The 14,907-nt window shown below is 46.9% G+C and overlaps 1 protein-coding gene across 1 annotated transcript in view; it reads left to right on the plus strand.

The window, feature by feature from the left end:
- SPG7 (SPG7 matrix AAA peptidase subunit, paraplegin) overlaps positions 1–14,907 on the plus strand; it is a 462,707-nt gene that overhangs the window by 134,251 nt on the left and 313,549 nt on the right. The window contains exons 6-7 of the mRNA XM_069216631.1: positions 3,820–3,922; positions 7,507–7,632. Coding sequence (XP_069072732.1) covers positions 3,820–3,922; positions 7,507–7,632 — 229 coding nt within the window. The remainder of the gene's footprint in view (positions 1–3,819; positions 3,923–7,506; positions 7,633–14,907) is intronic.

Here is a 14,907-nt window from a genome sequence, read left to right on the forward strand (position 1 = left end):
AAACAACTGTTTTTTTTTTCTTCAAACTATGGCCACATTAAACAAGGGCTGACTACTTCCAAACAGTCTATTGCTAGATAGATAGTAGTGTGTATTTCTTTGATATCAGTTGTCTAACTCGCCTTTCCCTGGTAGCCCCAAGGCCTACATTATAAGAGGGAAGGCTTTGCAGGAAAGTAGCATCTTTCTGGTATAGGTGCCCCCACTTTTTGACAGCTGTCAGTGTGTTTAGACTGTAGTACACTGGGATCCTGCTAAGCAGGACTCCTGTTTGTGCTCTCTCCTCTAATTTTGGTTGCTAGTAAATGTTTACACCCTACAATTGGCATACCGGTGTGCCCATGTAAGTCCCAAGTATATGGTGCTAAGGTACCCAGGGTATTATGCCACCCATGGGAGCCCATCCAAACTGTGTCTGCAGGCCTGCCATTGCAGCCTGCGTGAAATGCTGCATGCATCTTTCGCTTTGGGTATTAGGCTTGCCTTATATCGTGGTCACTGCACTTGGACACTATAAGTCACCCCTCTAGTTGGCCCTTGAGCTCAAGGGCAGGGTGCATATTCCTGAGTGTAAGGGTATCCCTGTATGAGCAGGGGTATCCCTACAAACCTCGAACTCCATTCCCTGGGCTTTGTAAGTGTGGGGGAAGCCATCTTAAGATATGTAGTGGAAACTGGTCAACACAAGGGATCCAACTACATAATGGCTTCTCCGAACCTAGGCATGTTTGGTATCAAACGTGTTGGAATCATGCAACTACACCGATTCCAGTCTGAGTTGCATGACACCATGTACTCTGGGGGTTCCTTAGAAGATCCCCCAGTTCTGCCTGTACAGCCTTGCAGGGTCTGCATGCCAGCCCTCGCTGCTGCTGACCCAAGACACTGTTCTGCCTTCCTGCTGGTGAGCTTAACTCGACCAGGGGAAGGCAGAACAAAGGATTTCCTAAAAGAGAGAGGTGTGACCACCTCTCCCTTTGAAATGGATGTCTCTGGGCTGGGGTTGGGTGGCCTCGGAGCGCCATCAGACTGCTTTGAAGGGCACATTTGGTGCTCGCCTTGCATTAACCAGTTTGCACCAGTGCAGGAACCCACGGTTCCCGCTTTGGCATGAAACCACACAAAGGACAGGGGAGTGACCACCCCCGTCCAGCTCCTCCCTTAGGGAGGTGCACAGCGATCTGCCAGGTGGCCGGTTTATTATGCCATCTTGGAAACAAGATAGGTAGAGGCCCCTGGGAGCATCTGACTGGTTAGGCCAGGTAGCTAATGTCCCCCGGCCCGCTTTGATAGGTGACCAACCCCCTTTTAGGGTTACTCAAGGGTTCCCCCAATGGTGGGTCCTTAGATTCGTCAAGCAAGACTCTACAAGGAACTGTCTGCAAGACATCTTCTGCTCCTGGCCTCCGGAACCGCTGCTGGTCTGCTTTTGGAACTGAAACAAGACTGTATCCAGTTGGAAGGGCTCCCACTGCAATATTTTCTCTAGCTCCTGCAAGATGTCTGCAACATCTGTGGCTGTGCATCCTTCAGGGTCACAAAGACTCTATCAGGGTCACAAAGACTCTGTCTGCATTCAAGAAGCAAGAATGAATCTCCCTTGGAGTGAAGGGGTCACTCCCCTGCATCCATAAGCACCTCAAGACGACAACGACCTGATGGTGGATCCTCCTGTCCCACAGACCTCGAAAGCCTCTACAACACAGGTGGTGGTTCTGTGGTCCTCTCCGGTTCTCTGTTGTCTTCTGGCCAACTTGGGAGACTATGGGCCCTTGATACAGTCACTGGAACGGAACCGATATGCACCGTGACTATTGCTCTTGCAAAGGCTTGTTGACTCTTCCTCCAGGGGATCTTCAGGCTTCAAGAAGCCCCAGCCTCTAGCACTCTGCAACTCCGAGTTCAGCTTCCACTCTGCAGCTCCTGTGACGTGGGACTCCTGTTTTGTTGTGCTGCTGAGGCCTCCCTGCAACTCCCTGTACCTGCTGCTGTCACGTTACCTCTCATTGTACCATTGAGTCTGCTGGATTTGTTCGGCAGTATCACCTGAATTCTGAGTTTGATCCTACACCATGTGACATCTGTCGGCCTAATCTGTTTCTGGCCAGTCAGCAGCACCTCACCTATGCCAAGAGCAAGGGTGATTTTGGCAACTGGGTGCATGGCATTGTGACTTCTTAGGGAAATCGTGATGGATCAGAACTCATCCTTTTCTCACAGTTAGATTCGTCGCACTCATGCAAAGACAAACGGAAGCAGGGAATGGTTCATAGGATTTATTGAATTAACTGCGTCCTGGATAAAATAACATGAACTGCAATAATTAGAATGATAAAACATACTGGAAGTGGAAGCAAAATGGTGACAATAAAAGTGAAACAGAAGAAAAGTCTCACCATACTGTCACTATACAAGATGTGTGATTCCTACCTGCGCTACTAATGTTCTATGTTGGAGCACAGCCGGATAAGTCCTAATCTGCCCTTCAGGACCACCGGGAAGACATCATCCCCCCATACCGGAGTATGACAGTAGTGAAGGAGTCTGTTGTCTATTGAGACACCATCCCGATATAAGCCAGGGAATTGGCAGTCTCAGCAAGCAGCTGTACCAAAGACAGACAGCATGCAGTAGCGGTCATCTGGCTGGAACCTCCCTCTAATGTGCAGGGGACAGAGATGTTTTTACAAAAAAGCAGATACTGTCCTGAGAAAAGTGTCCCCGCGTAAAAATACATATTTTATGTGAAATGTTAAAGGCAGCGTGTACCCCTTGTGCTGGCAATAATTTCTCGTTACAACCTTGGCGAAAGCACAAAGTGATAGAATTTTGTGCTAAGAAAAGTAAATGCTTTCCTAAGCGAAAGAACAGCAAGATACAGGAAAATAAATAAAAAATCACCACAAATGTGATCATTTCTAAAATAATAAAATAAAATGATACATTAGTAGTTTAAAGGGCACGGATAGCAGGCCTAGTTACTAAAATAACGTGCCCACAGACATTACTAAAATGGCTCCACGACACCCGGTCTAACAAGATAACAGTCTGTGAGACAGGCATAGGTCATGGCACACATACCTAATCTGTGTTCGCTGCCATGACCAAAAATTAATACAAAGGATCCAGATACTTTTGCAGCTGGGTTGCTCAGGGCAGGGTTTCATGTCCTTCACCATGCGGGGGACATTTCTGTCCCAACATCCCATGTCTAAGAGGCTATAAGCTCATGTGAGCTACCTTGTTGACCTTTGAGAGACATATCCCTATTAAAGAGATTTGTGTCGCAGCAAAATTAGCGATCTTCTGAAAACAAATCTGGATTCACATGTGGCCAGGAAGTTCTGTGCAACGTATTTCCTAGAAGCCTGATTTGCTGCTTTCAGCATTTTGGAATATATAATCTAATACCTAACTGGTTAGAAAGGACTGAGAGCTGGACCACAAAGTAAGTTTCCTTCATGATGTCTTTGCTGTCCTTCTTCACAACGCACATTCAGCCATCCACTCAATAAGTATAGAGCGTGGGGATGATGAGGCAAATATAAGGATGTTAAAAGCTGGAGTTCTGGTTTGTTCATCAACTCAGCTCTTAGGGTAGTAGGTTCTTCAATCTGTTCCAAGTGTTTAACCGGTATGGAACATCTTAACTTGCTTATAACCAGGAAGTAGAACGACCCCCGCCGCAAAGTCCTCATTACAGGTGGATATCCTATTCATTCTTTGGTGTACAAAACTGTAATTTAGTATGCTTGTTAGAACCATGGTAAAACTATATACATGTTTGTACCTTCACTAATACATTTTCCCACATTTCAGCGCTCTCTATGCCCTGGGGATGGCAGCTGTAGGTGTGGGTATACTGTGGTACATCTTCCGCCTCGCAGGAATGGCTGGCAGGGAAGGCGGCTTCAGCGCTTTTGTAAGTAAATGCTCTGGATCCTTCTAGCATGAACCTTTACAAGAAGTGAACCAGTACCGAGTCATTGATGCTGTCACGATTCTGATTCTATGCCTTTCTCACGAAGCCTCTGTGAACCAGCCCTAGGATCACTCTTCACCACACTTGCTTCCAAATGAAGCCCTTTCTCTTATGCTATGAAAGCCCTTCACCCAATATAAACTTTACAAATTTTATGTGAGTGCTGTCCTAGGAGCTTGAAGATGGCTGCATCATTTGTATGCACATTTGTCCTTGCTTTGCTCAGCCATTATTTGTACTTTTTGTAATAAACTGATGTAATTCTTCTGGAAGGAGGGATTGCAGAAACACAAATTACTCTTGTTGTTGGAATCTGAACTGGGGCACACGTACTCTCCTCCTAATTCTGACTGACTGGATTAGACAAGGATGTAGGTGTGACCCCTGCTTCCTCCCTTGAATCATTGGTTGATCTTCAAGCCCTAAGGCCAGAAGCAGTCTGCTGTTTAGACGTAAATCTAGTGGCGTCATGAACCCCTCGCCTTCAAGGCATAAGCCGGGGTGGTGCTGACACATTTGTTCATGAGCCTGTTCTGTGCGCAGCTCTGCAGACAACAGCTCTTAAAAAAACAAAATAAGGGAAAACCATGAGCGAGGGCGGGGATGCGAAGCCGTTCATGATAGAGGAGGGCACATTGCGAAATCATGAGAGAGTGAAGGAATGTGCAGTGGCGTAGCTTCCAGTGGTGCAACAGGTGCATTATCGCGAGGGACCCACTGAACCCGTTCTATTGCGGCATTTTGTAATTCAAGTAGCAGTCGGGGCACCTTTCCTTCCAACCACTAGAGCCCACATTACACTGGCTACGCTACTGAGTGTGTGTGAGAGAGAGGCTGGAAGGAAGAGTGAGAGGAAGAACATGAAAATAAGTTTTGACAAAGAAGAAGGGCCAACAGCCTTACAAGATGAATGTGTGGATGAACAAACTGATTGATGAGGTATAAAACAACATTTGCATGGGTGGTTAAAAGGAAGAGCAAGATTGATGAAAGGGTAGATGAATGGGTGGGTGGATGGATGCATGAAAGTCTGGATGAATGGGTAGATGTATGAACGTCTGAATGGATGGGTGAATTGATAGGAGGGTGAAATCTTGCTTTGATGGAAATTAATGGATTTGTCTATGGGGAAAAACGGATGAATGGCTGGAAGTGTGAGTGGAAGGACCGAAGGATGGATGGAAGAGTGTAATGATGAAAGGGTGGATGGACTGAATGGTAAAGAAAGGATATATGGGATGGTGAAAGGATGGCTCGATAGATGGATGGGTGCATGAAAGGCTTAAAGGATGGAGAGAAAGATGAACAGAAGAAGGGTTGAAGGGATCTCGTTTAGGGTGGTAGGGATCACTCACTTCGCTTACCGCTTGTATTCGTGGCATGGATCAAAGTGCAGGGTAATTTCGTTTTCTGGCTAATCCATTGCCCAACAGGGTGGCATGTCCTGGTGATTTAAAGTTTAGACAATGACTCTTCCTGAACCGCATTTTCTGAGTTTACACGGCCACCCTGAGCGAGGCTGCCTGCTCTGCTTCCGATGGTTATCAGAACGCGTTGAGAGCCGCTGCACTGTGACAGTGGAGACCGTCATTAAACAGCTTCTCCTTTGCAGCTATTTCAGAAATGCAGTAAGGGGTGAAATGCCCTGAAACCGAACTGCTCTTTTGAAAACACCAAACCCACCGACTCGTCTTTTTTCAAAGAAAAAATATTCCTACTTAGAACAACAGATGAAAACAAATATTTGAAAACTGTTATAGGTTTTTCGCAATTATACACGCACAGTATTCACATTTCGATCGAGGCAGTAGAAGACAGTCGATCGCATGTTTATTTGTGTAAGAACTACATCAGAGTTTGCCAGTCGTACACCTTCAAATCTAGAATGTGCTACTGATCTCTGGGCAGCCCAGAATCGATAAAGGTGGATTCACTGAGGAATAATTTATTGTGTGTGGCCCCAAACAATTTAGAGATTTGATGTGAACCGCGATTATCCGACTTTTTGTTGGTTTTAATCTGAGAGCATGGAGACTGCATGCTGATTAGATGAATGGCCTGCTGAACAACCTCGTATCTTGTAGGCCTGCACTGAAAATGTTTTTGTTTCAATGAATTTCTGTCCTTATCTGCTCACGTGCTTTCTGTTTTTAACTCCTTAGTGCCAGGAAAACTTAGGGTGTCAGTTACCCTTTACAAATACATTAATAATACTACCAAATGGCCCATGGGTATTGCTCCTGTGCTCGAGGCATGGTTTATTCAGGCGCATTGGTCAGATTGGCTGATGATGGGGGAACGTGTTTGGTGATGTCACAGAGGAGCGTGTGTTGCGTCAGATTCCTCAAGGGTTAAGGAGATTAAGAAAGATAACTCAGAGGGAGTAGTTTTCCAGACCAGACAGTGGGATCTCTCTGGGTGAATAGTCTGCCACAAAGATTATGTTGGCTTCTGAGAAAGACTGACCACTGACGAGCACGGCCAGGTGGGGATTGGAGGTGGTTGGCCTGTCTGGTTTAGGTAAGGGGTTCTCTTTTCTCCTTAAGATGCTGACAGATTTGGGGTTGGAGGCAGTCCTTCACCTTGCTGTGGTCAATTTCTGAGGAAGACGGCTGGCCCCAAGAAGAAGGAATCATCATGCTTGGTGAATTAATGATATTAAACCTGTTGTCAAGCCAAATATCAATATAGTGTTGAAATGTAAGTGCGCAGAAGAATGTTTAGAAATAGATAACATGGGCTGGGTATGCTGTTAGGAATTGTCGATACGCAGGCGTCTACACAGTGCTCCAGATAAAAAGTGAAAACTCGTAGATCGGAGGACAGACAGACTGGAGTGGAGATGCAGCCCCCTTTACAACTCACTCAGAAACAAGACTGACAAAAGCAGACAGAGAGAAAACGGGAAATGTGAAAACAGAAATCAGGCTCTGGGTGAAGGGACACCAGCAGCTACATTTTCCTATATTTTGTCTACATTAATTTAAATTCTGTCTTACTCCAATATGATATTACAGCTTAATATATTGTCTCAGTTTGTCTGAGCTCACAGAGAGGACCATCTTATCTTGGTTATTTCTAAGAGTCCCTCAATATTATCATCATTAAACAAGTGATGCCCTAGCAGAAAGAAAAACTACTTGTGCTATTAAGACAATCTAAGGGTTAAGAGTCTCGGACACATGGACTGTAATACTTGCGCACAGGGTGGAGTAGAATAGCACAGACTCAGTAACCTAAAGGTGGACACAGAAACTAGGTATTAGGAGGAAGTCATTTGGGCCAGGGAGACAAAGGGTGAGTGAGACAGCCATTTGTAACTACTGAGTCAACTAGTGGAGGATGCGCAGTGAGCTTTATCTTCTTCATTTTATTAATGTCTATTCTGCATGTAAATATAAAGGGTTGACATTGTGTATGTTATGCTTTCATCAAATCCTACATTCTTTGGCCTGAGTGTTCAGTTCGACAAATCCAGATACTTGGTGGCCTGTTTTTCAATTTTAATGTTCTTTTCATCACAGAACCAGCTCAAAATGGCACGTTTTACAATTGTGGATGGGAAGTCTGGCAAAGGCATTAGCTTCAAAGATGTTGCTGGGATGCACGAAGCAAAAATGGAGGTCAAGGAATTTGTGGATTATCTAAAGGTAAAACAACTTGGAGCATTTTCTTGTAGATTTGGAGAATACACTGCACTTGCAGACCATTTCATCCACAGTAGTGCTCAAGAAAAAGCTAGGTGCTCTATGAGGAGGAGTAAAAGGCCTTATAGTTATCAAGATAAGACACAAGAACATTATCTGCTTTGCACAGGAGGCTGCTATTTAAATTTTAGCTTAGTAATGCTCTAGTGCCACCAAGCATAAACCATTAGACCGGTATAACAAGAAATTTATCATACAGCACAAGTAGGTGGTTGCGTTATGGAGCTTGGCCTTATTAAAGGCAAAGTATACAAAATGTTATGGATGGAATGCATTAATTAATCTCAGCCACTGGTAATTACTGCAGGAGGCTGGCTCAGTTAATGGTGTACACCTAGGGTGTGGCACCCCATACTGAGTCCAGGCAACCTTAAGTGATAATGAATAGGTGTCCAGATAGCAGAAGCTCTCTAGGGGTAGCTGAGGCGAGCAGCTAGAGCTTATCCAGGAGGAATGTAAAGCACTTGCCACAGTAGTCGGACAGTAACTCACTCACAAGAAAGAACCATACAAGTGTTGCAAAAATAAAGAATATTTAATTACAGCACTACTACTAAACTTGCATGGTATATCTCCCTTTGGAGATTTCTGCACACACATTGACCATGAGAAATAGCATAAAGTGTGGTAGTTAGCTATGGGCTGGGGGCTGTTACAAACACCAATGGTAAGCACAGTAAGTGTCCCCAGCAACCAGGTGCAAGGTAGTTACCCACCCAGTTGTCCCATAGGCTAACACAGAGAGTAGTGGTTGGGGTTTGTGGAATTCAGGACACCACCCAGTGGATCCCTAGGAAAACAGCAGACAAGAGGATGGATGGAGAGTGTCCCCACCCCAGAATACAGAGAAAACAGGTGTACCTACACCAAGGACCCGGATGCAGAGGGGAGAAGGGACTCTCTGAAGTTTGTGGATGCCTCGGATTTTCCCGGTGCCGTCACAACCTGTGAACCAGGTTGGTGGAACCCAGGGATGGATTCCGGACGTGGAGGACCTGCAAAGGAAGGGGACAGAGTCCACCACCCTTGAAGGTGCCAAGGTAGTGCAGGTGGCAAGGTTGAAGTTCCTGCAAGTCGGTGGAAGAAGATGTCAAGCTGTGGAGTCCAGGAGCTACCAAAGATCCCAGGAGTTGCCTACTAGCTGCCCCTCGACAGTCGCTGGATTGCAGGAGGGTTAGTGACCAGCCAGGGCACCAACAAGCATTGGCAAATGCAAACATGAGCTGAAGAAGAGTTTGCAAAGCTTTTGGGCCCAGCAAGGTCCAGGGGACTCTACCTAGGAAGGAGGAGTCAGTGCTGATCCTCAGCACACAGGAAGGCCAATAGAAGTCGATGGGGCCCCCCACAAGTAACGAGTGCTGGAGGCCAGGGCTTCTTGGAGCCTGAAGATTTCCTGGAAAAAGAGTCAACAATTCTTAGCAAGTGCTGCAGATATGGTGCACAGGTGTTCCAGTCCAGTGGCGGGAGCAGGGGCCCACAGTCTCCCAAGTTGGTTAGAAGACAAGCAGGGTCCGGAGGAGGTCACAGACTCACCACCTGTTTTGCAGAGTCATAGCCTTTCCATGGGACAGCAGACTCCACCATTCGGTCGACCTTGTCTTGAGGTGCCTGCGGTTGCTGGGGAGTGACTCCTTCACTCCAAGGCAGATTCTTTTGTGCTTCCTGGTGCAAACAGAGCCCTTGCGATACTGGAGGATGCACAGTCTTGGATGTTGCAGAATTCTTGCAAGATTCAGAGAAACAATGTTGCAATGGGAGTTTTCCCACCAGGCGCAGACTTGTTCGGTTCCAATGCAGACCAGCAGTTGTTCCAAAGGCTAGGAGCAGAAGATGTCTTGCAGAGAGTTTCAGCCAAGGATGAAGGTCGATCACACAGTTCTCAGTCTGTTGCCTCAGGGACAGAGTTTCCCTCTTTTGCTTTGGAGCAGTGGGCAGTGTCCCATTGTTGATGGTGCAGAACTTCTTCTGGTCCTTCTTTGAACTTAATTGCTCATATCAGATGTTCTGGTGTCAGGAGTGTCCCTTAAATCTTAGATTTAGGGGAGCTAGGGGCTGTGGAGACTAATGGTCAATGGGCAGCTGGCTCCTACAGCTAATCTGCCCCTGACGTCATCACATCCGGTGGGACAGGTCACCGTTAACTACCCAGAACCCTCTTTTCTGCCACTTCTAAGATGGCTGAAACTAAAATTTAGAGCACAGACCAGGATGCTCACCCTGGAGGTGTGGTCATCTTGCTTGGGGTGTGCACAGTCCTACAAACCTAATTTCCCACGTGTTCACAAGCAAATGTGCCTTGGGGCAGGGGGAGGGTTGTTTTATTGCTCAGAGGCTGCCTGGCAGGAGGTCAGAACTCTGTTGTGGCAGCAACAAGTGCGGGGAAAAAGTGCAGGCTGCTCGGCCACAGCAGAAAGGAGGGTGGCAGACAGTTGGGCAACCTCTAGTGTGCCACCTGGGTGCATGCCAGCTGTCCGTCAACATGAAATTGTGTTGGGGGAGAGAAGGCAAGCGGTTTGACACCAAACCCGACATATCTAGGTGGTACCATAATGGAGCTAGCAGCCTTGGTCAATCAGGGCTTGAGTCCTATGTAATCCTATGGACCGGCCTGCACTTATGATGTACCTTAATGGAAAGGACGCTATTGGGACATAGAAGCTCATGCTTCTGCACCTTAAATGTAATGTGCTGTGCCTCCTGGGTTGAAGAGTCCTACCCTACAGGAGTCTGGCATACGTAAGGCAGTGCCACTGGCACTCTTGGTGAGGGTACAGCCATACTCAAGCAGTTTGCACTGTTCTGGCAGTCTGCAAGGGCAGATCTGCCTCCAGTACTGTAGGAGGGCCACCTAGAGTAGCACAAACTCGTACTGCAGCCTTGGGGACCAATGCCTCGGGAACCCTGGGTACCATCTACTAGGGCCTTATAAGCAATTAAGGTTTTGCCAATCAGGTAATCACCAGGTATACATAGCAATTTAGGGAGAGAGCACACGCACTGGGGCCTACATAGCAGGCTTCCAGTGCACCAACTGAGTCACACACATCAGCATTGGGGGCCCAAAGTGGGGATGACATAAATAAAGGGGCACTTTCCTACAGCGGGAATCCCAGAACACTTTTGAATTACACATATGTTCATCTAACTTTGTACAACAGTACACTACGTATATGTTTGCAGCTTAAAGAATGGTTAAGGAAGGTAACATTTCATTTAGTTTTCATGATAGAGAAGTGACCATAGAAAATCTTTCACAAACCTTTTTAAAAAGGAATGGGGATGTGTGACTTTATTAGCCAGTAGGCCTCAATGAAAAGCACAAGAGAGAATTACTCACATTATGCCCTGCATGCCATCATGCCCCAATATTATTTTTTGCAAAATCCATTGGAAATCTTTCCAAAAGTTTTATTTGATATTTTTTGACAGTGCAACTGAGAACCCTTTGGTGACAGAAAAACATTTCTTTGTCCTGTCAAAAATGCCTTCACAGTTTATGAAGTGTCCTTGTGGAAAAAAGAAGACGCAGGCAGACAAGGTCTGTATACTGTGTCTTCCCGAAGATCACCTTTCCGACTACTGTACTAACTGAAACACCTTCTCAAGAAGAACTTTGAAAGATAGACAGAAGATTAGAATACATAGGTTGCAGCAAAGAAAGGAGCTTGAAGATGCTGCTAGATTTTCCAGTGGCCAGACTGCCCTTCTGCCTGCTCCAAGGACTACCCACGACTAGATCCAAGGAGAGAAGACATCAGAAGAAGAGACATCTCTCCTGATCAACGTTGAAAAGCATGACGTCAAAGACTGGCAATCTGCATGTTCACTGTAATCAGGTATAACGTTGAGACACCCCTTGAGGACAAGACACCACTTGACAGCAAAAGAACCCCGACAGTCGGCTTAAAAAAATCTATTGACTTTGAAGCCACCGTTGTCTGCGTCAAAGCCCCTGCTGCTGGTGTCAAAGCCATCAACATTGAAACCACCGCTGTCGACATCGAAGCCACCCCCTCCATTGATGTTGAAAACAAAACCTTTTTTGTCAACCGGAACAAGATCCCTTTCACCATCTTTCCAGTTTTCACCAATATGACCACAAGAACTTGTGAAAAGAGATGGTCCATGCTACTCCAGGCTCAGATTATCACAAACATACTCATCCTCTCGTCATACTTCTGCAGTAGTATTGTCTGATAGATCTTCACCTAGGGTAGCAACACCATCTGGTCCCTAGACATTAACCTAGGATCGCCTCATCACAATCACCGGCTAGTTCCAGAAGGTCACAAGTACTTACAAGTCCACGGTCAACTCAGACATCGTTCAAGATCTAATTTAAGATCTAGATCTTAGAGAAGGTCTTCTCACTCTAGGTCACAAAGATCCAGTACAAAACCTAGCAGGAAGTCAGAATCAATCTCGACATAGAATTGATCTCCATCTTGGACAACTACTTTGATATCTTCTATCAGAGATTACTCTCTGACTCGGTCAAACACACTTCCAGCAGAGGGTGTCACCAGCTGATGTCCTGAGAACATTTAATGATCTGTTAGTAAGAGAGGCAGCAAAGTTAAACATTGCTATGCTTACTGCAACTGTCATCTTTGAAACATTACAATAGAGAACACAGTCAAGAGGTCTCATCCCTCTAGTTCCTTGTCTTCCTGAGCCGTTAATGCAGTTACTTTTAACACATGCAGCAATAAAATCTGCTCCATCTAGGCTCTTGAAGAAATATAAGCCAGCTGTTCAGGACTCTCTGTTCTTGAGATCAGACTCAACTGGATTCTGCAAATGTAACTACAGCAAGGAAGTTATCCACAACAGTGTGCAAAGAAAGTAAGAAGATAGATTCTCTGGGAAGGAAAATGTGTGAGACATTAGCTTCCACTATGAAAGCAGCCTGTGCTAATGTTCCTCTAGGGAGATATGATCGATCACTCTGAGACTCTCTCCGAAGGTTTACAGGCAAAATTCATAAATGAGGGCATGCTGGACTAAAACCAAATAATCAGCTCTGTGACACATGTATCAAATCCTGCTGCTCATGGCTACTGCTATGGTATTTATGCTAGGAGACACTCATGACTTACGGCCTGATTTAGATCTTGATGGTGTTACCGCCATTCCGCATCGGAGGCAGATCGGAGAAGACCGTCAAATCGATAGTGTTCCACCTGCCATATTTAAATGTATTGCGGCTGAGCCAAAGACCACTACAACGGAGTGCCCTTCTTAGTCGTCAGACAGGCAAGTTCATGCTGGCCGTATGTAGATGTTACAGTTGCACAGGTGGTGTACTGCTGGCGGTTTGCTAATGGATGGAGGACATCGCTGGACCCAATGGACATCGGAAAATGCCAGTGACCGCAAAATAAAGGTAAGTCATACACACACACTCTATCCTTGCCATAAGTGTGCCCCTGCATCACATGACACCACACACCATATACACACCAATGTCCATTGCCATTCCGACACAACACATACATGCTGCAAACACTCTTACACATCCATGACAAAACATGCACACACTAGTAACACTGAGCCAACAGACAACACAGCCAACACAGGTACATACTCATCTACACAAACATATGCAAACACAAGTACAACTACACACATCATGATAGTGACCGCCACACAACAAAATGCAACTCAATTCTGCACGCACCAACACAACACACAACATACACGCCATATGCAAGTGGCACACATACTAACACAACATCACCCTCTACACCCCACTCCCCTCACACAGCCAGTTGCATCACACACACACACACACATACACGTACTGACTCACACACACAACTGGATGCACAACATGACAGGTACAGATCACCTTGCAATGTGCACACACCGGCACAGTTGACAAGTGTGAATGTCCTTTCATTGCGGTGCCAGCATTAATTTCATAGTGAATACTGACGCCATAATGACAGTTGTATATGAGTTCAATATGTGTTGTGTACCAGAATGCCCCCATCTGTGTCTGGCCTACCTGTGTCCCTGACATATGCATTTCACAGTGATTTAAAAAAAATGACTGTGACATGTATATGTCTGCAGTGGCCCCTTGCCCATGGGAAGTGACACCCCCCCCCCCCAAACGTACACAGTCAATGAGGGTGCCCTACCTTCGTGTCCAACGGGGGTGTCATATGTTCTCCATGGTCCTGTGACAGCAGCAACAGAGGGTCCTTTCCAGTCGGAAACAGAAGTGGAATAGGGGGAAACAGTGAGTTTTCACCCCAATCCACCAACTCACAAGTGGATGTCAGACCGGGAAGTGGCGGAATGGCACATCCAGATCTACTCGATGGTAAGTGTGGCTGAAGTCCCACTGTCAGCCGGGCTTTCCTGTGGCACTGTCGCCGTAGATGGGAATGCTTGGCGGAGTCGGTCGCTCCCCTCTCCGCCACCCGCGCCACCTCCTCACCTCTTTGTTCTGCTTCCAAATCCCCGCCGCTGCGTCCCCTGCGGCCCCTCCCGCCTCCCCCCTCCTCCTCCTCCTCACCGCTTTGTTCTGCTTCCAAATCCCCACCGCTGCGTCCCCTGGGGCCCCTCTCACCTCCCCCTCCTCCTCCTCACCGTCTTTTTCAGCTTCCAAGTCCCCGCCGCTGCGACCCCTGCGGCCCCTCACCCCTCCTCCACCTCCCCCATCCTTCTACTCACCGCTTTGTTTTGCTTCCAAATCCCCGCCGCTGCGTCCCCTGCGGCCCCTCCCACCTCCCCCCCCCTCCTCACCTTTTTGTTCTGCTTCCCACGTGCACCCCTTCCAGCCCCACACACACTCACGGCCCTTTCACCTGCCACACCTGTCATTTTTCCTGCTCCACATCCCTCACACCACACACCAACCATAGCGACCCCCCTTTCAGCAAACACAACACCCCCAACGCAATAAACCTGCTCTGCCCCCACACCCACCAAACAACCCCGCCGCACACCAGCCCACAACTAGACCACACCCTGCAACAACACCCTTATGCACCACACCAATACCGCCCATCACAACCACCTCAACTGCCTGCGCCTGAACACCCGCTCCCTTCACAAAGATGCTATAGAACTCTGGGACCTCATCACATCTCACTCACCTGACGTCGCCTTCCTCACGGAAACCTGGACCAACCCCTCCTCCGAACCCAACATAGCTATCGCCACCCCCAAGGGATACATTTGATTAGAGCGGGCTGATTGCTTTTG

This window comes from Pleurodeles waltl, chromosome 12, assembly GCF_031143425.1.
Source record: "Pleurodeles waltl isolate 20211129_DDA chromosome 12, aPleWal1.hap1.20221129, whole genome shotgun sequence".
Lineage (NCBI taxonomy): Eukaryota > Metazoa > Chordata > Amphibia > Caudata > Salamandridae > Pleurodeles > Pleurodeles waltl.